General features: G+C 35.2%; 1 protein-coding gene across 3 annotated transcripts in view; it reads right to left on the bottom strand.

The window, feature by feature from the left end:
• LOC150098277 (uncharacterized) overlaps positions 1-26920 on the bottom strand; it is a 188190-nt gene that overhangs the window by 36048 nt on the left and 125222 nt on the right. For all 3 annotated transcript variants that reach the window (XM_090406100.1, XM_090406099.1, XM_090406101.1), the window contains 3 exons: positions 20519-20661; positions 12392-12581; positions 2917-3091 (listed from right to left, as the gene is read on the bottom strand). In XM_090406100.1, the coding sequence (XP_090262226.1) occupies positions 2917-3091; positions 12392-12581; positions 20519-20661 (508 nt within the window). The remainder of the gene's footprint in view (positions 1-2916; positions 3092-12391; positions 12582-20518; positions 20662-26920) is intronic.

Raw genomic sequence — 26920 nt, 5'->3', positions numbered from 1 at the left:
GAAAGCATATCAAAAGTTCCTGGCAAATAATCCAGCTTGTGCTCTTAGAGAATACAGAGACAAATGCAAGAATGCTAAACACTATGTACAAACTAGTTAAACAAAAGTCATGGGAGGACTTTGGCAAGAATATAGAAAATAAATATCAAGAAGGTGGCAAAATATTCTGGTGGTTGTTGAAGAAGCTTAGGATTGGAGGAAAGAGTGCTGTAAAAGGAGTTAGAGATGATAAAGGTGACATGAAAATGGGAGAAAAAGATATCCATGAAGTATGGAGTAATTACTTTGAATAACTGCTAAATGAAACAACCAGTGATGACAGCACAGTGGTAAAAAACACTGACCATGCATGCAGTCAGGAATACATATCCATACTTGAAGTAGAAAAAGCCATCAAAGGCTTGAAATGTGGAAAGGCGGCAGGAGTAGATGATATTCGACCAGAAATGCTGAAGTATGGTGGTGTAAGAGACATATATAGTGGTGTAAGAGACTTATACAGTGGCTGCACTGCATAAGTCAGAAAGCCTGGACAGAGGGACGAATTCCCGATGATTGCAGTAGAGCTCTCATAGTACCCATATATAAAAAGGGAAATAAAACTGAATGTGAGAATTACAGAGGTATTTCCCTACTGAGTGTTCCTGGCAAGATCTTGCAAGTATACTTGATAAACGGTTGAGAAGAATTGTGGAAGAAAAGCTTGATGAAGAACAAGCTGGATTCAGGCCAAATAGAGGCTGTCAGGATCAGATCTTCACTTTACGACAAATAGTCGAGAAAGCATGGGAATATAACAGAGATCTGTATTTAAGTTTTGTCAATTTGGAAAAGGCATATGACAAGGTGCCAAGAGAGAAGCTATTCAATACGCTACAGTTATATGGTGTCAATGGGGCATTATATCAAGCAATACTTAGTCTTTATTTGAGTTGTAAGTCAGCAGTTAGAATTGAAGTACAGGAAGATGGTTTAATGTTAAATCTGGTGTGAGACAAGGATGTACATTATCCCCTCTGTTATTCATTATCTATATGGATCACATTATAAAGGAAAGTGGTATTAAACACGATATCAAAATTGGAGATGTTAATGTCAGCTCTTTGCTTTATGCGGATGATGTTATACTTCTAAATAAATCTGCTACAAGTCCACAAGATTCTTTGACTAAATTGAATAGCTGTTGTAATAGATATGGTATGAAGGTCAGCAATAAAAAGACAAAGACAATGAAAATAGGCAGAATCATTGAAAATGTCAACTGTGTTGTGAATGGAGAACCTGTGGAACAAGTAAAACATTTCAGCTACTTAGGAAAGATTTTTAGTGAAGATGGTAAATTAAATATGGAAATAGACATCAGAATCAACAAAGCTGGTATGGTAGGAAGTCAATTGAATAAATTCATACGGAATAAGAGAGAAATTAGTTGGAACACTAAATTAGCTATACAAAAGACAGTGTTCAAACCAGTTTTAACTTATGGATCTGAGAGCTGGGTCAGAAGTAAAACACTTGACCAAAGACCACAGATATGAGAGTCCTGAGAAAGATTAGAGATGTGAACAGATGGCATCAATGGTAATATCATATTAAAAACGAGAATATTAGGAAAGAACTTGACATTGTCAGCATCCAGGAATGTGTTAGCAGAGCTAATCTCAGGTGGTATGGTCACTTAAACAGAATGGGCGAAGAAAGATTAGCAAAACAAGTGTTCTCTGCCAGGTTGGCAGGAAAACAACCCAGAGGAAGACCAAGATATAGGTGGATTGATACGGTACAAAGTGCCTTAGACGATAGAAATATAAGATCTGATAATGTTGGAGTCTTGACAAGTATCAGACTGATTTGGAGGAAAATTGTAGATAGGAAGTTAGTAATGATGTAAATTTTTCGTGTAGTACTATCATATCCTGTACACCCTCTTGAGGGTACATGGCAGGAATTTGATGATGATGGTGGATACATTTATCTTTTAACAGACATAAAAGAGAAACTTGTAACTGCTGGGGCTGTACTATATTAATCATTAATCTGTCTTTGGTATTTCTGAATTTTCTCATATTATTATTATGTAACACCTCCAGGGAATCCAAAGACTCATCAAGGGAGGGCATCTGTTCTACAACTCTATGTCTCCACCTTCATCATCCACACCAAAGCCATCTAATGCCGACCACCACTAGTACTTGCACAGACAATCACAAACATCCATGCCCACGGCGGGATTCGAACCTGCAGCCTTTTGGCTGGAGAACGGATACACTAACCACTCAGCCAACCAGGCATATCTTAAGCATTCCGGATAGATTTAGAAGATTTTGTTATGCATCAGTTAACTTGTTAATGATGTGAAGAAAGCAATCAGCTCTTTGAAGTGCTGAGTTGCAAAGTTGAAAAAAATTAACAGTCCCTTCAGGAGATTTGTAATAGGCTGACAATTAGATATAATAAATACAATAAACATTTTTAGCTGGTAACTAGAAGGTTTTAGCATTCCTTCTGGAATGCTGAAAGTTTTCTCAAGTTACTGGAACAAATGTTCACACACACACACACACACACACACACACACACACACACACACACACACACACACACACACACACACACACACAAAGTTACTGAACCAGAAACAGTAGGTAATCATCAGATACTCTGATGAAGAAGTAAATCAGCTTTTTGAAATTTAAAGTAACGTAAAAACGAAACATTATTTCCAGCATTTGAAATAAAAAAATCAATTGCATAGCAACCTTTTTTCATTATACAGCACCGCAAAGATACCTCATACCAGTAAAATAAATAAAAAAATCTGTCAATTTCATTGGACTTGCACACATGAAGGCATGATTCGTGTATATGAAATTATGATGCATTAACCATTTTAACTGGGAATTAAATATTTCTTACCTGTAGTGGAAGAGGAGAGTGCTGCAGTGAACTAGAGCTAATCTTTCGAGGACTCTGGATTCTGGGAACCATTTTTCCTCTTTCTTTATCCCTAGCACTACTTGTATGCCATCCTCTAGAAAAGAAAGACTTCCAACTAGAAGGAGACTTCTTTAACTTGGTGCTACCACGTTTACTGTCAAACAGAAACAGTGAATAATCAGTGTGTATCAATAGAAGCAAATCTTTGAATAAGAAATACAGGTAAGAAATATCAAACATCAGATTTTTAATAATTCTTTCAATTTCATCATTTTTTATGCATCCTTGAGGGTTGTGGAGAATATAACTGGATATGGTGTATACACTGCTGCTATCCTTCCCTTCTGACAATTGATAACATGGGACAGAACTTGGCATACTCAATTAGTAAAAATCTTCTACTTTGTAGTTTGACATGTAGCTTTTTTTGAATGCTTTTTTTTAGCTATTTCCAGGTCAGTATAGCATGATCACTGTCAACAAGAGAACCCCCCTCTGACACTATAATGAGATCAACACTCTTTGACCTCAAGTTCTTTCTGTAACATGCTGCTTGAGGAAACTATCTCACAATGCCTCAATGAATTTTACTTCATTCTTCTCAAAAATGCAACCACTACCTAATCATTTAGTCACCCATGATAATTGCTGTTTAGCACCCATTAGGTCGATTTGGTGATGTCTTTCATTATCACTAGATCTGCAACAACACCTCATTATATATATTTATAGTGAGGTGTTGAACTTGTATATTTGAACTTGTCAAAATCCACCTCACACCAGACAGCTTTAAATTTGCTGCTACGTGGAAAATTGACCCCCATGGAGCTTGCGACTTGCAGGCACGGACATGGCTAACCCAGGTTCCCAGAGCTAAGTATGATCTATTTCAAAGCTTTTGGTCATACTTTTCTCTTCCTCTTCCACGTCTTGTGTCTACTCTCATACTAATATTCTTCCTGATGAGGGTTCTTCACTTAAAACTTATCTGTCTCTTTTCTTGCTTACTAACCCCAGGAGGAGGAGGTCCTCCATTCTCCCTGAAGCTATTAGAGTATTCGAGGGCTAGGGGTGTTTCCTCCTCTTTCAACTAACCACTAACATTCCTAGTAGTGGGCAGCAGCAGTGCTATTTGTATTAGTAGCACTGTAGCTACTTGTACTACCACATTACATTTCCAAATAAAAGCAGCAATGGAAGTTAAAAAAGTTAAGATCGGTGATGGAGCCTTCATTGAAGGAGTCATGCCTGGCAGAAGAAGTAACCAGGCTTCTCAGGTCGACAGCCAATGAAATCCTGGTACTTATTCAAAAACGAAGACAAGAAATAAGCTGAATATTGGAACGTGGAATGCAAGAACACTACTAGAATCAGGTAAAATGGAAAATGTGAAAAAAAATGGAAGACTTAAAATAGACATTCTGGACATTAGTGAGATGAGGGACAGGGTGATTTCTGGAGTGGAGAATTTCGAATAATATATTCAGGACAAAAGAAGGGAGAGTCTGGCATTGCAATAATGCTTCAGAAAAAAGTTGGAAATTTAATCACTACAAGAATTAACACAGTGATAGAATCATGGCTATAAGTGTTCAAAATGAACCAGTAAACCTTAATATTATAATAAAGAAGATGGTCTACATGCCAACATCATGATATAGCGATGAAGAAATTTATGAACAAATAGAAGAAATCTGGAACAGCTTTAAAGACAGAGACAATACAATAATAATGGGAGAAGAGAGCAATGATAATCTTTCAGGAAGATTTGGTCTTGGATGGAGGAATAAAAGAGGAAAGCAATTAACAGAATTTTGTACACACAAGCAGTTAGTTATAGCAAATACACTATTTCAAGTCCCAAAAAGAAGAAGATACACCTGGGGATTCAAATAGATTATATTTTGGTCAAGAAAAGATACAGAAATCAAATAAAAAAATTGCAAAAGCTATCCAGGTGCCGACATCAATAGTGACCATAACCTTGTCTTAATCAAAACAAAACTGAAACATAGGAAACAAATCCAAAGAGGCAAACCAATAAGATGGAACCTTGAAAAATTAAAGAGTAAAGGAGCAACTGATCACAACATTCCAGAAAACATAAATAGTCAGAATAATATTGAAAGCCAATGGAATATGATTAAAGAATCTATTACAAATGCATCAAGTCAATTATTGAAAAATACAGAGAAAGAAAAAATAAAACATTGGATAACAGATGAAATACTTAGCCTTATGAATGAAAGAGGAAAATATAAAAATGCTGTTAAAGAAGAATATATGGCCAAAACCAAATTGTAAGAAAATGTAGACAAACCAAAAAAGAATACTTGGCAGATGTAATAACATGGATGAATTATTTAAAAAAGAAAACATAGAGAGAGAGCTATAAAGAAATTCACAAACTGACTTTCAAATTTAATAAAAATAGCAAAAACAATGCCATCAAAGATGGAAATGGAAAATTACTCATAGAATCTGAGGATATATTAATGGAATGGAAGAATTATCTTGAAAATCTCTATAATGGCAATGAACTTGATGTCGATATTAGCACAGAAAATCAAAATCAAAAAATCCTTTCCAATATCAATGATATTGGAAAGGATCTGAGAGGAAGTGTTCACTTGTTTGCTGATGATGCAAAGTTGGGTAGAGCAATTGTGAGTGCACAGGATGTCAAAATTTTACAGGATGATTTGGATAGTTTGGAGGACTGGGCTAGGAAAAATGGATGTCAATTTAATGTGGCAAAGTGTAAGGTTATGCACTTTGGGGTGAAAAGAATAGCAGCAGTATATCGCATTGGTGGAACCATACTCCAGGAGATTGATGAGGCCAGAGATTTGGGAGTGTTGGTGGATAGGGAGTTGAAGTTTAGGGGGCACATTGCAAAAGTAACTAAAACAGCTCACCAAATCACTTGGCTTCTGAAAAATACTTTAACATGCAGAGACGAACAAGTTGTTGTTCCTCTGTATCGAGCCTTGATAAGACCCCATCTGGACTTCTGTGCCCAGTTATGGGCACCAGGGTTTCTTCGTGATGGGGAGGAAGTCGAGAGGGTCCAGAGACGAGTGACCAAGATGATAGCAGGTCTGTGGAATGAACCTTATGAGAATAGGTTGAAGATTTGTGGGTTGCAGAAATTGGACGATAGGCGAAGGAGGGGTGATATGATTGAGACATTCAAATTACTGAAGGGTTTTTATAAGATTGATCCAGAAGATATTTTTGAAAATATGACTGGTGGTGGGAGGACTAGGGGCCATGCATGGAAGCTGGGCAAGAGCGTGGTTGACAAGGGTGTTAGAGCTAGGTTCTTTACTTGGAGAGTGGTAAACGAGTGGAATAAGCTTCCAGAGTCTGTTGTGGGTGCTACGACCATGAATGAGTTCAAGGCAAGGTATGATAGATACTGTGTGAATGCTGAATAGTTGTTCTTGACATGATGTTAGGGCCTCCCTCGATGAGTCTGTCGACTCCTTGGAGTTTCCCGGAACAATAATAATAATAATAATAATAATAATAATAATAGCCCTTGTAGCAGAAACCAGAAGATGGTTAAAAACAATACTAGCATTACTAAATGTTGTACCATCAAGGTAAAGAAGGAGAAGCCATAGTATTCAACACTAAATATGAGGCTAATCTTGAATGGTAGGCAATCTCAAGTAGAGTGATTTTTCCATAAACATATAAAAAAATATAACAATTTGTGTAAATCCAAACCGCAACCACTCCAGACGGTAGTTAATCTATCTTCCAAAAGGCTCAACGACGATGCAGTCAGTGCCCTAAGCCTCGGAAAAATTTTGCGGTTGCACCGAAAGAAGTGGCGGTGCTTGATGTAATGTTTATTATCGAACATGGGTTCTGTCGCTTAACGCCGGAGAAAGCAAATAACATTAGACTTGATGTTATTCGCCAAAATCCTTGCCCAGTCTTCGCCTCCAAAAAGTAATTTATCATCCGGACAATGCACTGCTCTCATGAAATTACGGAAAAAAAAAAGTATCATCACCACCAGAGCGGATAAGGGTAATGCCACAGAATACAATCGAAAAATGGAGATTATCCTCCGAGATCACTCTACCTACATCCCACTAGAACACGACCCCACAAAAACACAATTAAAAAATTACTTGAAAAAGTATCTTCCTGACATTACGAAAAAACTCAAACCTTTCTGTTCCCATTCCCCCCCCCCGAATATACGGTTTACCAAAAATCCACAACCCGATTCCCCACTGAGACCTATAGTAGATGCCACTAATGCACCTTGCTACAAACTGTCAGAACAGCTGATCAACTCTCTGACCCCATCACTGAACTTTCCACATTCTATATAAAAAAACTTTGCCCAATTTAAAACCCAAATAGAAAATATAACCTTAAATAACACAGACATATTGCTAAGCTTTGACGTCTCCTCATTGTTTACCGATATTCCCTTAATTGATACCTTAACACTCTTAGAAAACGTTTTCCTTCTGCCATCTTAGCTCTCTTTTCCTTTGCCATCAATTCTGGTTATTTTTCTTGGAAGAACAAAATCTACAAGCAGATAGAGGGAACCGCCATGGGTTTCCCCCCTCGCATCCCCTTTTGCAAATTTTTATATGGAAGATTTTGAAAAACGAGCCATAGACTCAGCCCCTCCCAAACCTTCTATCTGGATAAGATATGTAGATGATGTTCTCTATTTGGCCTCATGGCCCAGACTCATTAGACTCCTTCCTCAGTCACCTCAACAGCCTACATTCAAGAATCCAGTTTACGATGGAAAGGGAAAAGAACAATTGTTTACCCTTCCTAGACACCTTAGTTACACGCCTTCCTACCGGTACACTTTCCTTCACTGTATATAGAAAACCTACACACACAGGCAGATACATTCGCAAACTCTCCCACGACCACCCCACTAAATGGCATTATTAAAACGCTAACCAAGAGAGCCCACAATCTTTGTTCCAGTGGAACCTCCCTTACAACTGCGCTTGACCACATACATAACACTTTCCTCTCCCATGGAATTACGGAAAGAACATTATTAAAAATCACACAGCGATCACAGTATTAAAAAAATAATCAGTTGCTTCCCCATTCCCTGGTCTTCTCTTCAGAAAGCGTTTAGAAATGCCATCATAATACCCTATATCCATGGCACATCGGAAAATAGCCAAGATTTTAAAAAGGACAACCTACACACAGCATTTAAGCCCCACCGCAGACTCGCTATCCTTATCCGTTCTACAAAAGATCAGCTCCCTCCTCTCTCAGTACCTGGAGTTTATAAAAAATATCCTGTTCCTGTAAGCTTGCATACTTTGGACAGAAGGCAGATCAGCAATCATCCACCTGGAGGAACACAAGTCATACATCTGCAACCACTACTAAGGTCAGTCAGGCCTGGTTGACCATGTCTTCGGTACAACCCACAGGATCTCATGGAAAAAAAACCACCATGCTCCACCACCACAAATTCAAAAAAGAGAGAATATTTTTAGAATCAGCAGCAGCTCTCAGAAATCAACCCAATCTTAATAAATACAGTTGCGTAATCCAACACCGGGCAATTCATTGCAAAGGTGGAGCAAGCTAACATCACTCCTATCTGAGTATCTCCCATAATGCAAAAATTTCTCAGTATCTCCCTTAATGCATAACATTATACATATCCACAAGGAGATGTGTTTTGCATTATGGGAGATACTGAGATAGGAGTGATGTTAGCTTCCTCCACCTTTGCAATGAGTTTCCCGGTGTTGTACCACCTTACCCCAGTCCTGAAGATCCTTTCAGGCGCAAACTTTGTTTACTCACACTTGGATAAAGGATTAAACTAAATTTATTCTAGTCTAACCAAGTGAAAAATAAACTTTCAACAGTTGCATTAAGCTTCCTAAGATTTGGGAAACACTTATCATTAGAGATCCCATCTTACATTTCAGGCCACCTACAATTGCGTTAGAGGGTGCTCCACCTAGATAGGACTTTAGAATCACCCAAGTGGTTGGGCTTAATATTGTGTGGTATTTGTGTATATGTTACATTAGTTTTTTCGTAATCCCTGAAGATGTCTCAGTGACTGAGATGAAATATAGGAAGCATTAATTCTGTTTTAATCCTTTCTGAGTGCTGTATACAATCGATTAAGCCTCCAACATGATGGCCTCAGAGCACTTAAGCCTCTACACAAGGATGTACATTATCCCTCTGTTATTCATTATCTATATGGATCACCTTATGAAGTTAAGTGGTATTAAATCTAATATCAAAATTGGAGATATTAATGTCATCATCTGCATAAAATCACTTTTATGCAGATGATGTTATACTTCTAAATAAATCCCCTACAAGTCTGCAAGATTCCCTGACTAAATTGAATAACTTTGTTTAAATTGAATAAAGTTGTAATAGATATGGTATGAAGGTAAGCATTAAAAAGACAAAAACAATGAAAATAGGCAGAAACATTGAAAATATCAACTGCATTGTGAATGGAGAACCCATAGAACAAGTAAAACATTTCATCTGCTTAGGCACGATTTTTAGCAAAGACAATAAATTAAATATGGAAATAGACAACAGAATCAACAAAGCTAGTATGGTAGGAAGTCAATTGAATAAATTTATATGGAATAAGAGAGAAATTAGCCAAAACATTAAATTAGCTATATACAAGACAGTGTTCAAACCAATTTTAATTTATGGATCTGAGAGCTGGGTTAGAAGTAAAACACTTGACCAAAGATTAGAGACCACAGATATGAGATTCCTGAGAAAGATTAGTGGCATGAACAGATGGCATCAATGGCAATATCATATTAAAAATGTGGATATTAGGAAACAACTTTATATTAACAGCATCCAGGAATGCATTAGCAGAGCTAATCTCAGGTGGTATGGTCACTTAAGAAGAATGGGAGAGGAAAGATTAGCAAAACAAAAAGACCCAGAGGAAGACCAAGATATAGGTGGATTGATACAGTAAAAAATGCCTTAGAAGACAGAAATATAAGACCTGATAATATTGGAATCTTGACAGGCAACAGACTGATTTAGAGGAAAAGTATATATGGGAAGTTAGTAATGGTGTAAATTTTTCATGTAGTATTATCATATCCTGTACACCCACATTCCTGATATATACTACCCCTTGAGGGTATATATCAGGAATTTGATGATGAATTACTATATAATAACCTTGAAAAATATAAAATGAAAATCAACACAGATAGGACTAAAATACTGGTTACTGGCAAAACCCCTATACCAATATAAAGCATATAGACATCAGCAGGAAACAAATAAAACAAGTAATAAGCTTTAAATACTTAGAAAGCCTAATAACAGAAGATGGCAGAACAAGAGAAGACATAACATCAAGAATAAACAATGCAAAAGCCCAATTCTCTAAAATGAAAAGCATTTTATCAGGAAACCTCAACCTATAATTGAAAAAAAAAAAAAATTAATAAAGACATTGATATGGAGCATCGCACTGTATGGATGTGAAACCTGAATTCTAGGCAGAGAAGATGTAAGAAGATTGGGGGCTTTTGAAATGTGGTGCCACATGAACAAAATAAATAGACAGAAAAATAAATCAAATGAACAAGTCCTGAGAGAGATAAGCAAAACAAGAAGTCTAATTAGATCGATCAAAATTAGAAGGGATAGGTGGTATGGACATATACTTCGGCATGATGCACTTGTGAAAAGAATAACTGAAGGCAAAATAGAGGAAAAAAGAAGAGGAGGCAGACCAAGGAAAAGCTTTGTTGACCAAGTCAAAGAAAGCATGGGCTTGAGGAGTTACCAAGAGATTAAGAAGAAAGCCAATAACAGAGTGGAATGGAGAAAATTGCTGCTGAGCTACCAGTCCCAAGATTGATGATGATAGAAAATTGTTACTTGTATAGCTCTCTACCCTAGTTGAACTCAAATCATCCAACATTAACCCCCCCCACTTTCCATATCTTGCCTATCCTTCCAAAAAAACTGTGATCTTTACTTTGGATATCAGTAAGCATATCTATCTCCCAAGAGTCAGGTTTCACTAATGTCTATAATCTGAAGTCTCATTTTATTCACTAAGGCAACACAGCTCTTTGTTCCTGATACTCCTCACACTCATATATACAGCCACAGTACACCTTAAGGCTTTTCTCATACACTCCTCTGTAGTTTGCATGACTCAGTCAGACAACCTTCAGACCATTGTTCATATTGAATGCTTTAATTATATAGATATCCTTATAATCCAAACCGGACGAACATGCAATCAACCTTTTCTAATAATCACATCCATGATAATGCACATTCATACCATTAACAGAGTTGCAGAAATTTTCACCATTCCTTTGACAATTATCTACACATACTGGCCACTGAATTAGAACCTTTTAACCCCAGGATATCTCACCTTTTGAGAAACCAGTCAGTTGCTCTGCTGTTTTCAAAATCGTGGCTCCAGTCAGGCAGGCACCTGCAATAAGCCCTTTATCAAACTCCAAAAGAATTTTTTTTTAACCTATTGTGATTAAAACTACCGGCAATTACTGACCAGCAGAATTCTTAAATAGTTGCTTACAATACATAGTGACCAAGTATTTTGCATATATATGTAGTTTCCCTGGCTCTCCAATATTGAGTCACTTATCAACAAATAGTGTTTCCAGACCCCTGATATCAAATGCATTCAAGTGCAGGCTGTTCCTCATATAAATCAGCTCTTCCCTCAAGCTCACTCCACCATCCAAAAGCTCTCATCTATTACTTCTACTCAGCCTACACATCAAATCTTTTGTCATCATAGCCTTCTTAATTTAGTGTTATCATATCTTGCAACAAACTGTATTTATCACTAGTTAAATCAATTGTACCTACATTATTTTCTGTTTTTCAAATGCATTTGTTATGTTTGATTTTTTTTTTCCTCCAGGAAAACAATAACACAGTCATGTCCCTCCTTCCTCCAGGAAACTAATGACACCAGTCATTATGTTTTATGAGGTGATTGCCACACCAAATAACACCCTTTTTACATTCAACTTTACCTTGTCATTACGTAATATTGACCAATGACCACACAAATAATTTTTCTCTTCCCTTTTAAACCCAAGGAGTTGAAAGATTTTCCAAACATCAGACAGGCTTGATTCATCTGGGAATGCTGCCTAAAGTTACAATAACAATCCTAACTATTTTCTTTGGCACATTTTCCAAACACCATCTACTACCTGTATTTCATGTGAACAACATATGCTATTCAAATACAATACGAGTAGTTGACAGCAACAAATACATACTAAAGCAGTTCTCACTGAAACAACATGCGAGATTATGGGAAAAGAATCTACAGTTTATGTGAAAAGCAACTTAAAAATTCTGCAAAGGCAATTTTAATGAACATAACCTATAAAGAGGTTATTCTTAATCTTACCTTGTTGGAAGATCAATGACAGTATGATATTTTGCAGGTAAGTTATCAGGTCCACCGCCAACTTCAATGTATTTTTGCTGCGTAGGTGGCAAGTTAGCTGAAAGAGCTCTAGATCGAGCCTCTTCTAGAGATAGCAGTTTTGTAGGTGTTGAAATAGCAAGTGATTTTGGCCTTGTTCTTTTGGGAGTACCTAAACATTCAAATTAAATTTAATTTAGGAATTATAAGAATAATACAATAATAGCCTTAAAAAGAAAGTCAATTTTATTCTAGAACTATTACATAGGGGGTGCTTAAGGGTCAAAGCTACATAACTGAGAGGAGACCTCCACATAGCCTTTAAAGGAATGCGGAGAACCGACTAGGGCTTCTGACCTAATGTCCAATCCTCCAATTCTCGTGGTACACCCTGTTGGGTATCTACTTGGATACTGAACGAATGAGGATGGGCTGGCAATTTGGGATTTAGCCGACCAAATTGTATTCTTATTGGTTAAACCAAAATAAAAAATGATGGTACGACATGACAAAATTTCATGCCAGCTGGGGCGTCACCTGGTTAAACAAAGCCCCCATTGTTTTTGCCAGGGAACTAGCGCAAACAGCGAAAAGTCAGCTACTGGAACAAATCCTAAAACCCATCCCAACTCGATGTGGAGGAAAATTGTAGTCGTGTAGTACTATCATATCCTATACACATCTTGAAGGTATATATATCAGGAATTTGATGATAATGATGAACTATTACATATAGTTCATCATCATCATCAATTATAATTGTTTCTGGCACAAGTTCACAAGAAAAAAGAAAAAGCCTCATTGACTGTCATTGTTGATAGTGATATTTTCTTGCTGGTTAAAGATACAAGAGTGTACAGTATGTCTGAAATTGGAAGTAACCATTACTTAGTGCTAAGCAGGATAAAAATGGATATTCATTGCAAAGAACAGTATGTTAGAAAGTTTTAAAAAGAATTAAAGTTGAATAGCTTTTACAGGTAAACTGTAGGCTTGACTATACAAACATTATTGAAGAAAATTTGAAACAGTTTGAAAATAAGAATCAAAACCTTGGAATCTCAGTGGGAAATGTTGAAGAAGACATTGACTGAATCAGCTAGGGAGGTATGTGGTGAAGTTGTCTGTAAAGATAGAAAAATAAGAATCCCATGGTGGACACAGGTAATTGTGGAGGAAAAGAAATCATACCAAAAGTTCCTAACAAATAAGCAGATGCCCTAAAATGAAATTTGTCACCTAGTAAGTCCATTACTCTATATTATTGGAGTCCTGAATGGCTTGCATGTTTGGTCTTATAGAGCAGGGTTTCTGGATTAAGAAAAATAAATAAATAAGAATTATAAAAGTTAATAAAAATAGAATAAAAAAAAATCCTCATGAGTGAGATAGGGATTTATAAACTTTCTTGGTGGGAGTCATATGGCTTAAATGCTTGGAAATTTTCTTTAGGTGCTGGGCAAACTTCACTATTTATTGACATTCTGGAGTTACAAGAAGAGTTTTCAAATTCCATTCATGGCACTAATGGCCACAGGTTTACAATTTTTTTGTATGTACAGTAATCATGAAAAACTTTAATCACTGTAATGTATTTAGCACACACTTCATGCAAAGTGCAAATACAAAGTTTTAATTGAATTCGAAGTCCTCTACTGAAAGTATATTGAAAAATTCTAATAAATGGGCATGAAGCTTTTTTTTTGCTTCTTCCCACACCTCAGTTTAATCTCACTCATAAAAGCTAATAAACACATTTAGCAACTAACACCAAATATCAAACTTGCTTAAGGGTCAAAGCTGTATATGAATAAGGAATGCAGAGTCCCGACAAGGGTTTCTGACCTAATGTCCAATCTTTACCTTCTCGTGGTGCACCCTGTTCGGTATCTACCTGGATACTGAACGAACGAGGATGGGCTGGAAATTTGGGATTTAGCCAACCAAATTGTATTCCTACTGGTTAAACCAAAATACAAAATTATGGTACGACATGAAAAAATTTCATGCCGGCTGGGGCGTCGCCTGGGTAAACAAGGCCCCCGTTGTTTTCGCCAGAGAACCAGGAAGAACAGCAAAAAGTCAGCTACTGGAACAAGAAGCCTGAATGGCAAAGAAATAAAGCTAGCGGAGGAATTAGATAAGTACCAGATCGACATAATAGGGGTGACTGAAACAAAGACGACAAAAACTGGTGAAAACTTTCTGAGCAATAAATACAAATATTTTATTCAGGAAATGACAATCAAGGAAAAGAAGGAATAGCCATAGTATTCAACACAAAATACGAGGCTCATCTTCTTGAATGGCAGGCAGTGTCAAGTGAGTGATTTGGGCAAATATCAGAATGGGGAATTGGACAATGAGACTTATTTGTGGCTATGGTCCCACAGAAGACTCTACTAAGGCAGAAATGGAGGAATTTTTTGAGGCTCTAGAGAAAGCTACTGACACAATGAAAAAGGAAAAGTTGGTCCTTGTTGGGGATCTAAATAGCAGAGTAGGAAGTGATTGTCAGACATACAAAAATGTTTTGGGAAAATTTGGAGATAAGAGCAACGCTAATAATAATGGCAAATACCTGTTGGATTTCTGCTCAGGACATGGACTGGTTATTACTAACATCATGTTCCAACATAAAAATGTGCACAAATTCACATGGAGAGAAGAGGCAAGGAATAAGAAAAGTCTCATTGACTATGTTATTGTTGATAGTGATGTTTTCTCCCTGGTGCAGGACACCAGAGTGTACAGAGGATTTGAAATTGGAAGTGATCACTATTTATTCTTGAGCAGGATAAAATTGAATTTCATATTGAAAAGAATGACATGTAAGAAAGTTTTAAAGCGAATAAAAGTTGAGCAGCTCTCAGATGTGAACTGTGAAAAGACTAAAATACACAAAGATTATTGAAGAAAAAATGAAAGAGTTTGAGAACAGGAACCAAACCTTGGAGATTCAGTGTCAAGCCTTGAAGAAAACCCTGATTGATTCAGCTAGAGAGGTATGTGGTGAAGTTGTCTGCAAGGATAGAAAAATTAGAACTCCATGGTGGACACAGGAAGTTAAAGAGACAGTGAAGGAAAAGAAGAAAGCATATCAAACGTTCCTGGCAAATAAGTAAGCTTGTGCTCTTAGAGAATACAGAGACAAATATAAGAAAGCTAAACAGTGTGTCTTCTTCTTCTTATTGTGCTATCTTCTATCAAAGGTCAGCGACCATCTTGGCGAACAAACTGCACTCGTGCTAATCTGAGCAGTTGTGCGCTGCTCTTTCCTGTCCACGTCTTGATGTTGTCAAACCATGATATTCTTTTTCTTCCTCTAGTTCCTTTGCCACCAATTCTTCCTATCAAAATAGTTTGTAGAAGTTGGTATTTGCTGTTTCTCATGATGTGGCCAAGATATGATATTTTTCGTTTCTTGATTATTTGTACAAGATGTTTAGCTTTGCCAATGGATTTTAAGACATCTTCATTGGTAATTTTTTCTGTCCATGATATCTTTAGCATTCTTCTGTATAGCCACATCTCAAAGGCTTCGATTTTCTTGATGGTTGTCACATTCAATGTCCATGTTTCAACTCCATAAAGCAGAATAGACCACACGTAGCATTTCAGCATTCGGCATCTGACTTCCATGTTTAGGTCTTTATTGCAGATTAGTGTTCTCATTTTCATGAAGGACTGCCGTGCAACTTCAATCCTTGTCTTTATATCTATTTCTGGATCCCACCGTTCATTAAGCCAGCAACCAAGATATTTATATCTTGACACTTGATCAATATTTTTCCCATTGAGTGTCAGTTTCATTGATGAGGCTGGATGTTTGCTGATGATCATGTATTTTGTCTTGTTGATGTTTATATTTATTCCCATTCTTTGGCTTTCTATGTATACTCTGTCAATGAGTTTTTGGAGATCCATAATATTATCTGCAATTAGCACGGCGTCATCTGCATATCGAAGGTTGTTAACAATCTTTCCATTTATTGTGATTCCCTCTGGACATTCTTCCAATGCTTTTTTAAAGATTACCTCTGCATATATGTTGAACAGGAGTGGTGAGAGCACACATCCTTGTCTCACTCCTCTTTTAATGTTAATATCACTGGTGGTAATGTTGTCTAATTGAACGGTAGCTGACTGATTCCAATACAGATTTGTTATTAGTCTTATGTCTTGTTCGTCTAGCCTTATTTGTTGAAGGACTTCTATTAAGTTAGTGTGCCTGACTTTGTCGAATGCTTTTTCAAAATCTATGAAACACATAAAGACAGATTTCTGTTTTTCTATGCATTTTTGTATCAATATTTGGGTACAGAAAAGGGCCTCTCTAGTACCAAAACCATTCCGAAAGCCAAATTGTGTTTCACTTAGAGTTTCTTCACTTTTTCTATAAATGCGATTTTGAATTACTTTCAAAAATATTTTTAATGTTTGGCTCATTAGACTAATAAGTCGGAAGTCACCACAGGAATTCACTTTGGGTTTCTTTGGGATAGTGATAAATGTAGATTTGAGCCAATCTGATGGAAATTCATCACTTTCATATATTTCATTAAATAGTTTTTCAAGAAGTTTGATGTTATCTGGTTCTATTAATTTTAAAAATTCTGATTGCACACCATCTGGTCCACTGGCTTTTCCTGTTTTATTTGTTCGTATAGCATTCTCTATTTCGCATTTCATGATTGCTGGTCCTTGAATGTTATCTTTTATATTTATAGGCTTCTGTCTAGTATCATTGAAAAGTTCTGTTACATATTTTATCCAAATCTGTGCTTTATTCTCTTCTTCTAGAACTATTTTTCCATTTTCGTCTCTTAGAGACACTATTTGCTTTTTCCTCATTTTTCCAGAAATTTCATTGATTTTCTTATACAGATTGAAATTATCATGTTTCTTCTGAAGCAGTTCAATTTCAGTACATAAATTTTTCATCCAATTTTCCTTCGCTTCTTTTATTTTTTTTCTTGATGATGTTATGTGTTTCTGTATACCTGGTAAGGTCTTTGTTTTTGTACATTCTTCTTGTATCAATAAGAGAAAGAATCTCATCTGTCATCCATTCCTGTTGTTTTATATTATTCACATAACCTACTTCTTCAATACTTGTTGTTACGATGGCATTCTTTAAGCTATTCCAAAGAGATTCCACACTTTTATTTTCTTCTATGTTAATCTGTTGTAATCGCAGGTTAAGCTGTGTCTTGGCACTTTTATTTATGTTCGGGTCTTTCAGTTTTTCTACATCAATTTTCTTTTTCTTCTTTTGTGATTTTTTAGCTGATTTTAATCTAAGACGTACTTCTGCAACTATGAGATTTTGGTCTGATGAGATATCTGCTCCAGGATAAGTTCTTTGCACTCTTTATACTACTGTGGAATCTTTTATTTATCAGTATATAATCAATTTGATTTCTGACAATGTTATGTTGGTTATCTTGAGGCGATTTCCAAGTGTACAGTCTTCTGGGTGGAAGTTTAAACCAGGTATTTGCTATTGTTAGATCTTCTTCCTGACAGAACTGGACTAGGCTATCTCCTCTGTCGTTTCTGGTGCCTAAGCCAGGTTCGCCAACAATTTCTCCATCACCTCCTCTTCCCACTTTTGCATTGAAGTCACCCTTCACTATGTTTATATCATGTTTCTTTGTTAGTTTTTTAATCTGTTTTAGGTGTTCATAAAACTCTTCAACATCTTCTTCACTTTTGTCAGCTGTGGGTGCATAAGCTTGGATGATATTTATGTTAATGGGGTTTCCCTTAAGTTGTAACAGCATTATCCTTTCAGAAAATGGAATCCAATTTATTACTGATTTATTGATTTCTTCATCTACTAAACAGTGTGTAAAACTAGCTAAATAAAAGTCATGGGAGGACTTTGGCAAGAACATTGAAAATAAATATCAAGAAGGTGGGAAAATATTATGGAGGTTGTTGAAAAAGATATACTTGAAGTATGGAGTAATTACTTTGAAAATTTGCTAAATGAATCAAGCAGTGATGACAGCACAGTGATAAAAAAACACTGACCAGGCATGCATTCAGCAATACATATCCATACTTGAAGTAGAAAAAGCCATCAAAGGCTTGAAATGTGGAAAGGCAGCAGGAGTAGATGATATTTGACCAGAAATGCTGAAGCATGGTGGTATAAAAGTCTTACAGTGGCTGCACTGCATAGTTCAGAAAGCCTGGACAGAGGGACGAATTCCTGATGATTGGAATAGAGCTCTCATAGTACCTATATATTAAAAGGGAAATAAAACTGAATGTGAGAATTACAGAGGTATTTCCCTACTGAGTGTTCCTGGCAAGATCTATGCAAGTATACTTGAGAAACGGTTGAGAAGAATTGTGGAAGAAAAGCTTGGTGAAGAACAAGCTGGATTCAGGTCAAATAGAGGCTGTCAGGATTAGATCTTCACTTTATGAAAAATAGTGGAGAAATCATGGGAATATAACAAAATCTGAATTTAAGTTTTGTCGATTTGGAAAAGGCAAATGACAAGGTGCCAAGAGAGAAGCTATTCAATACGCTACAGTTATATGGTGTCAATGGAGCATTATATCAAGCAATACTTAGTCTTTATTTGAGTTGTAAGTCAGCAGTTAGAATTAAAGGAAGTACAGGAAGATGGTTTAATGTTAAATCTGGTGTGAGACAAGGATGTACATTATCCCCTCTGTTATTCATTATCTATATGGTTCACATTATGAAGGAAAGTGGTATCAAAATTGGAGATTTTAATGTCAGCTTTTTGCTTTATGCAGATGATGTTATACTTCTAAATAAATCCACTACAAGTCTGCAAGATTCTCTGACTAAATTGAATAACTATTGTAATAGATGTGGTATGAAGGTCAGCAATAAAAAGACAGAATGAAAATAGGTAGAATCGTTGAAAATGTCAAGTGGTTTTGAATGGAGAACCTGTGGAACAAGTAAAACATTTCAGCTACTTAGGCACGATTTTTAGTGAAGATGGTAAATTAAATATGGGAATAGACAACAGAATCAACAAAGCTGGTATGATAGGAAGTCAATTGAATAATTTCATATGGAATAAGAGAGAAATTAGTCGGAACACTAAATTACTGTATACAAGACAGTGTTCAAACCAGTTTTAACTTATGGATCTGAGAGCTGGGTCAGAAGTAAAACACTTGACCAAAGACCACAGATATGAGAGTCCTGAGAAAGATTAGAGATGTGAACAGATGGCATCAATGGTAATATCATATTAAAAACGAGAATATTAGGAAAGAACTTGACATTGTCAGCATCCAGGAATGCGTTAGCAGAGCTAATCTCAGGTGGTATGGTCACATAAACAGAATGGGCGAGGAAAGATTAGCAAAACAAGTGTTCTCTGCCAAGTTGGCAGGAAAACGATCCAGAGGAAGACCAAGATATAGGTGGATTGATACGGTACAAAGTGCCTTAGACGATAGAAATATAAGATCTGGTAATGTTAGAGTCTTGAATAGTAACAGACTGATTTGGAGGAAAATTGTAGATAGGAAGTTAGTAATGATGTAAATTTTTCATGTAGTACTATCATATCCTGTGCACTCCTTGAGGATACATGGCAGGAATTTGATGATGATGAAGCCAATGTAGTTCTCAAATAAATGGGCTAACAATCTCACACTACACAATAAAAGTGACTACCCACCTAAAGACTTTCACAAACATCCAAGCCGAAGTGGGATTTGAACTGTTAGTCTGTTAAGAGCAGAGATACAACATTTAGTTCTAATTAATTAAGAAGTCCTGAAGAGAATATAAGTGACTTTTGGAAGCTTCAAACTTCTTTATATTTTTCCAGTATAGTTTCCCAGTACTTCCCATCCACCAGATGCATGTCAATCACCAAATGGGAAGTGAGGATCCCCATTCGAGTTTAAAAAGCAAGAATAAGGTGTTGTCTTGAAAGTAGGCATTCTAATAAGTGTCGATCTCATAATGTCCAAAAAAAGGTGCCAATACAATGAGAAGACAATAGGTCTAATCTACATAATTCTATCAGCAAGTAAAACAGCACTCAAAATAAATATATTTTTAAATTAGTTTAATGATTTTAATAAATTTCAACATACCATCACCTGGCCCAGGACTATGAAACATAGGCATCTTCTCACTAAATATGATGTCTGTATATCTAATAAGATACTCTGTCAGCACTGCTTGGACACCAACAACATGCAAGGCACCAACTCCACCTCCTTCCACATCTCTAGACCTAAAAGAAAAAAAAAGAAAGAAAGCTATCAAGTAATGTTTTCACTAAATGAAGATGTGATATATCAAATTACACTAACTTCAAAGCTGCTATTCACAACTCTGCAATACCACCCCCCTCCTGCCATCCAAGAATATTACATGAGCTCCTTAGCTGTTTGGTTGCTTGGTATTAATATCCCCCCTCTCCCCCCCCATGCACAGTGAGAAGGGATTAAATTATTCTTGCTTTTCTAATTCTCATGGAATTTAGGAATGATTAGATAATCAAAAATTCCAGATATGAATACATACTTATGATTAAACACTATAATATGAAATAACTAAAAAAAAAAGCATTAATTTATATATATATATATATATATAAACTATCAAAAAAATTTATAACTAAATCCTCAAAACAGCTTAAAAACAAAAGTGAATTATTATAAAAATGATGAATGTTACATATCTACCTAATCTTACTTAAAACAGCTGATATGTAAGTATAGTAGATATGTAACATTCATCATTTTTATAATTATTCACTTTTGTTTTTAAGCTGTTTTGAGGATTTAGTTATAAATTTCTTTGATAGTTTATTTATATATATATATATATATATATATATATATATATATATATATAAATTAATGCTTTTTTTTTTTACTTATTTCATATTATAGTGTTTAATCATAAGTATGTATTCATATCTGGAATTTTTGATTTAGTTTAATGTAAGATAGATTATCTTACATTAAACTTCCCCTTCCAAATCCAAGCTTGTTCAGAACCAATCACACAGCCCAATGCTCGATTATGGAAAATTCAGGAAGTATCACATTTTTTCCTGTTCAATCACCATTTTGTAATTTAGTTACGATGTCAAGTTTCTCTTTTAGAGTCAAAAAACAACACATTCATATTTTTTAAAGTCTTTCAACATCGATATTTTCAAAGATGCTATTCCACAATAAAAGGAGAGGACAATGTATCAAAACATATCTCAGAGACAGATGGGAATAGAAATATGAGTGTAAGAGATCCTAATGGATGTTTACAAACCATTAAAAAAAAAAAAAACACAGACGTCCGCTTATACATATAACCAAGTGAGAAACTTCCTAATAGCACATTCTGACTTATGTAAGAGTTATATCCTGCAAACCTTTATGTAGTCAAATTTAACCTGCTCCACTAGTTAATTACACCCTATTATATGTGTTTACAGTATGCATACATACATTAACATGTTTTAAATGATATTTCTATTAGTTTTATTCACAGGATGCATGCACAAATTAGACTTTAATATGTTGTTATTAATGTGAAGTAATATAATACAATAAAAATAAATAGCAGAAGAAATAAAAATGATTACTTTGGCCATTTGACTTTCCTTATGAAATTATCAAGATATGAGTGTGTTAATTCATGGCTTTTGATACCAATCTTGGAAATAAAATTTCCAAGACTGGTATCAAAACACAGGAAAATGTGTGTAAGACTGAATTTAGGTTAAGTCGGGGTATGTTTGTACACCTAACTATATCGATTTTGCAGCAAGACAGATCACTTCAAATAAAGGCCAAGCTACATTTAGATTCAATAAAAGCCAACATTATATCCACCTAACCAAAAGAAGAATAAATAAAGCTTTGCTGTCATTATCACATAATCCAAGGTCAGTTTCCCTTTTATAAATGGTAAGATTTCTAGTGGTAGGTTTTTCAAAAATACATGAAATGCATTTTTTTTTTAATATGACTCCTGTCGACTAACAGTTGTAAATCCAATATTATTGATAGTGTGGGCTAAGGATTAATTATTTTTTTATTAATATTTATACTTTTATTATATTATAATTTATTATTTTACATAATCCAGAGATCCTGATATAGAGACCAAATGTGGAACTTTTTCAAGCCACTTCAGGCAGCTAATAAATGGGACCACACTGGATGATGAAATTCATCTTCCACCTGTCATAGTATTCAAACTTGCAGTTTGTTGGTTGGTGAGTAAATATACTACTCAGCCAACTAAGCCAGGAATTAATATTTTTTTAATGTCAACCTCCACTAAGGTTGTTGAAAATTTACAGTGCATTAATGCCAAGAGTGGGCCAAGGTTGCTCTTTAAAGGCCCATTATTAACATTAGGTTTCACCATACAAACATAAAAATGCAATGATAAAACAAATTGTAAACTCAATCTGCATATCAACTCTAGTGAGCATGCAAAAAAATTCCTTACTTGAAAACACTGAAGTAAAATTGTATACAGCAACAAATTTTGGCCAAAAATAAAGATGAACAGTAGCCAAATAGTAATTGTAGTAGCCAAATCTCTTGTAGTAGCTTACTTCTGTGACATGGAGCTACAATAGAAGTTACTGTCAAGAATTTCAATGTCTTTTTTATACAGCTGTACAGTTATTTGGAAACCCTTCATCTCCCATAGAAATGACAAACCACCTATAGTGGAGTCTAGAACATAGACTAATGAACTATAGCAAAAGAATGTACCATGATTAGTAATCAAACAGAATTCCTACTTATCCTCTATGAGATTGCAAAGCTGGGGTTTGGATCCACAATATACTTCATGATTTATAGATCTGTCCTGATTTTGCTGAATGTGGCCACTTCAGCAAAATGAATCATTTTGCTGAAGTGGCTATGTCATCGCACAAGCTTGGTTAGGACTCCTATCCAGACAAGAACAGTATAGTATGATGACATTATCTTAGAAAAGGCAGAAAGTTCACCTAAAATAACACTGCCACTATTCATTGAGCAAAAAATGTTTCACGAGTGGTATCATTAACAATAAGTTCTGCCTAGTCTATCAACTGAATCTTACTGAAAAGATGTGGGATCATATATCACGAACAATTACCTACAGTCTCTTACTAGAAATATTTTGGGGTGTCATTCCAAGAGATCTAGATGAAGTGCAGCAATTTCATTTTAAACACTGGAGGTAGTCCATCTTAGAAAAAGCACTCAAATTCAAAAATCAGAAATATTTCTGGATAATCCATGACTACTAAAGTCTTTACAAGTATCCTTTCTTCCCGACTAATTTCCCGACATTTCGACCTTCATATTAAGGTCATCATCTGGAGTATATACAAATATACAAGGACAAGCTGAGTTACATTTCACACAGTACGCTAAAGAGACAATGAATTGAACAACGATTATTCTACTGGCATGACCTCTAGTGAAAATATAATATAGTAATTTGAAGCTCTGTAAGACAAGTGATTTTTTTTTTTTTATTTATTGAGTTTTTTTTTTAGATTAGTTAATGTGTTTTTGAAGACAAAAGTAGTAATGGCCATTAAAGAACTAAAATGTGGAAAGGCAGAAGGAATATATGAAATACCTGCAGAATTCCTGAAAAAACAACTACAGAAGAAAGGAACTGAAGAAATAACCAAAATAATAAATTTAATTTATAACAAAGGAGAATTACCAAAAGATTTTATGACCTTAATGGTTATACCTATACCAAAGAAAAGTAATGCAGTGAACTGCAAGGACTTGAGAACAATAAGCCTCATTTCCCATACATCAAAAATACTTATGAGAATCTTAACACAAAGAATTGCACTTCCGAGATATTTGCATCTAAATTGCATCTAAAGTAGAAGAATTTCTTGGAGAACATCAGTTTGGTTTCAGGAAGGTAGGGGAACAAGAGATGCGATTGGACTGTTAAGAATAGTAAGTGAAAGAAGTCTAGAAGTGAATAAAGAAGTTAACATCTGTTATATAGATTTTGAGAAAGCTTTTGACTATGTAAAATGGATAAGATGGTGGAAGTAATGGAAAATATTGGTATAGATTGGAAAGACATAAGGCTAATTATTTGGTGAGAGACATATATAGTACAAAAGAACCAGGTATCATTGGACGAGGAGTAAGACAAGGCTGTTCTCTGTCACCAATTTTGTTCAACATGTATTCCGAAGCAATGCTAAAAGAAGCACTGGAGAATTCGGAAGAAGGAATAAAGATTGGAGATAGACAGATATTTGCAATAAGATACGCAGATGACAAGGCATTACTATCAAACACTGAAACAGGACTACAACATCTGTTGAACAGATTACTGGAATCCTGTATCAATTATGGAATGAAAATTAACATCAGAAAAACAAAGGTGATGAAAATAGCAAGGAAAGAAGCAAATATGGATATCAGAATAAATGGGGAAAAATTGAATCAAGTAAATACATTTAAATATCTCGGAAGTGTTATTAGCAGTGATGGAAGATGTAAAAGTGACATAAAAGCAAGAATAGCAATGGGAAGAGATGCCTTTAATAGAAAATGGAATTTATTCAGAAGTAAAATGGATAGAGACCTAAAGAAAAGACTAATAAAATGTTATGTGGGGAGTGTTGCCCTCTATGCATCTGAAACTTGGACATTGAAGAAAGAAGAAATTAAGATTTTAGAAAGTTTTGAGATGTGGATTTGGAGAATGGAAAAAATCAAATGGACAGATAAAATAACTAAAGAGGTCTTAAAAGAGTAGAAGAAGAAAGAAGTCTGTTAAGGAGGATAAAAAGAAGCAAGGGAAACTGGATCGGACATATTCTGAGAGGGAATGGAATCATCAGAGATGCCATCGAAGGAAAAATAGGTGGAAAAAGACCCAGAGGAAGAGTAAGGAAAACAATGCTAGATGACATGCTCAATGGAGACAGGTACACAACCTTGAAAGAGAAGGCTCAGAACAGAAGAGAGTGAAAGGAAAGTTTCTGCTACTAAAAGAAGAACCTGCTCAATTGCAGAATACTAAAGAAGAAGAAGTAGTGTGCTTTTACTATATTATTGTGGTGTTTAGTGATTTTATTATATTTAATACATCTGCTAATATATTTTAAGATATGTTGTTAAATTAAGATAGTTTTAACAACAATAACATGAATTCCAGAAACGAGAACCTTTAATACTAATAACATACATGAAGAAAAATTAACATATGAAATTTCCAAAAGGGATATTAGAAAATCGACCAGAGGGTTAGAGAAAACAGAGAAATGTTTACAATAAAGCAGAAAAGAAAAATAAGGAGAATAATAAGAGGCAGGAAAGCAGAAATTCTTAAGTTTTCAATGAATAATAACAAAGGTAAAAAAAAAAAAAATTTTAATAGGGGGGGGGGGTTTCAATTAAAATATATGAAATGCATGGGATATATGTGAAGTATCCTCATAAGTAGGCTACGTGTATATATCCATCCATCAGTGGCTTTAACAGGCACTTAAGTGCCCATAGTCTTCCAAGTATCCTTGGATTTCTTAACTGTAATATGAGGATAAGGTGGTAACCCTATGTCTCTAAATATTCTTGTTTGTAAATTGTGTGTGTTTGTGCATGCGAATTTAACTGCCTCTGTATGAAAATAACTTCCTCTTAATTGTGTATATTACTATGCATTATGGGAAGATCACTCCCAGACCAATTTTGACTGGTCCAGGAGTTTTGATGTACAAACTTTGCTTGCTTATACTTAGATAAAGGTTAAACAAGAATATAATTTCTTGGCAAGTATAACTTACTAAGTGAAAACAACTCTCAAACACTGTTATAGTAAGCTCACTCATATAACAAACTATCAAAAGTCTTCAAAGCCCTATAGCATCAATCCTATTCTAAGTAAATTCACTACAGCAAGCTCTTCATCATAAATTCAATGATTTCAGGAAAAACACAAAAATAACAAAAATAAAGAAATGAATAAAAAATTACAACAACAAATAAATAAATAAAAAATACATTAAATTACAAACTGGAGTTTAGTTCTGAACACATCGCCTTATTATCCCATAAAGAAAAACGCTTCCTTTTAATTGTGTATATTACTATGATTATGGGAAGATCACTCCCAGACCAATTTTGATTGGTCCAGGAGTTTTGATATACAAACTTTGTTTGCTTAGTTTGTACATCAAAACTTAGATAAAGGTTAACAAAAATATAATTTCTTGGCAAGTATAACTTACTAAGTGAAAAAAACTCTCAAACACTGTTATAGTAAGCTCACTCATATAACAAAAGTCTTCAAAGCCCTATAGCATCAATCCTATTCTAAATAAATTCACTATAGCAAACTCTTCATTATAAATTCAATGATTTCAGGAAAAATGCATTTAACAAAAATAAATAAAAAATACATTAAATCACAAACTGGAGTTTAGTTCTGAATACATCAGCAAATAGTAATGAAGGGTCATCACACGCTGTTATGACAACTCAGTA

Source organism: Typopeltis vanoorti, chromosome 16, assembly GCF_054136105.1.
Source record: "Typopeltis vanoorti isolate ZY-2024b chromosome 16, IOZ_Tvanoo_1.0, whole genome shotgun sequence".
NCBI classification, from domain to species: Eukaryota; Metazoa; Arthropoda; class Arachnida; order Uropygi; family Thelyphonidae; genus Typopeltis; species Typopeltis vanoorti.
This window is presented reverse-complemented; position numbering and strand designations above follow the sequence as displayed.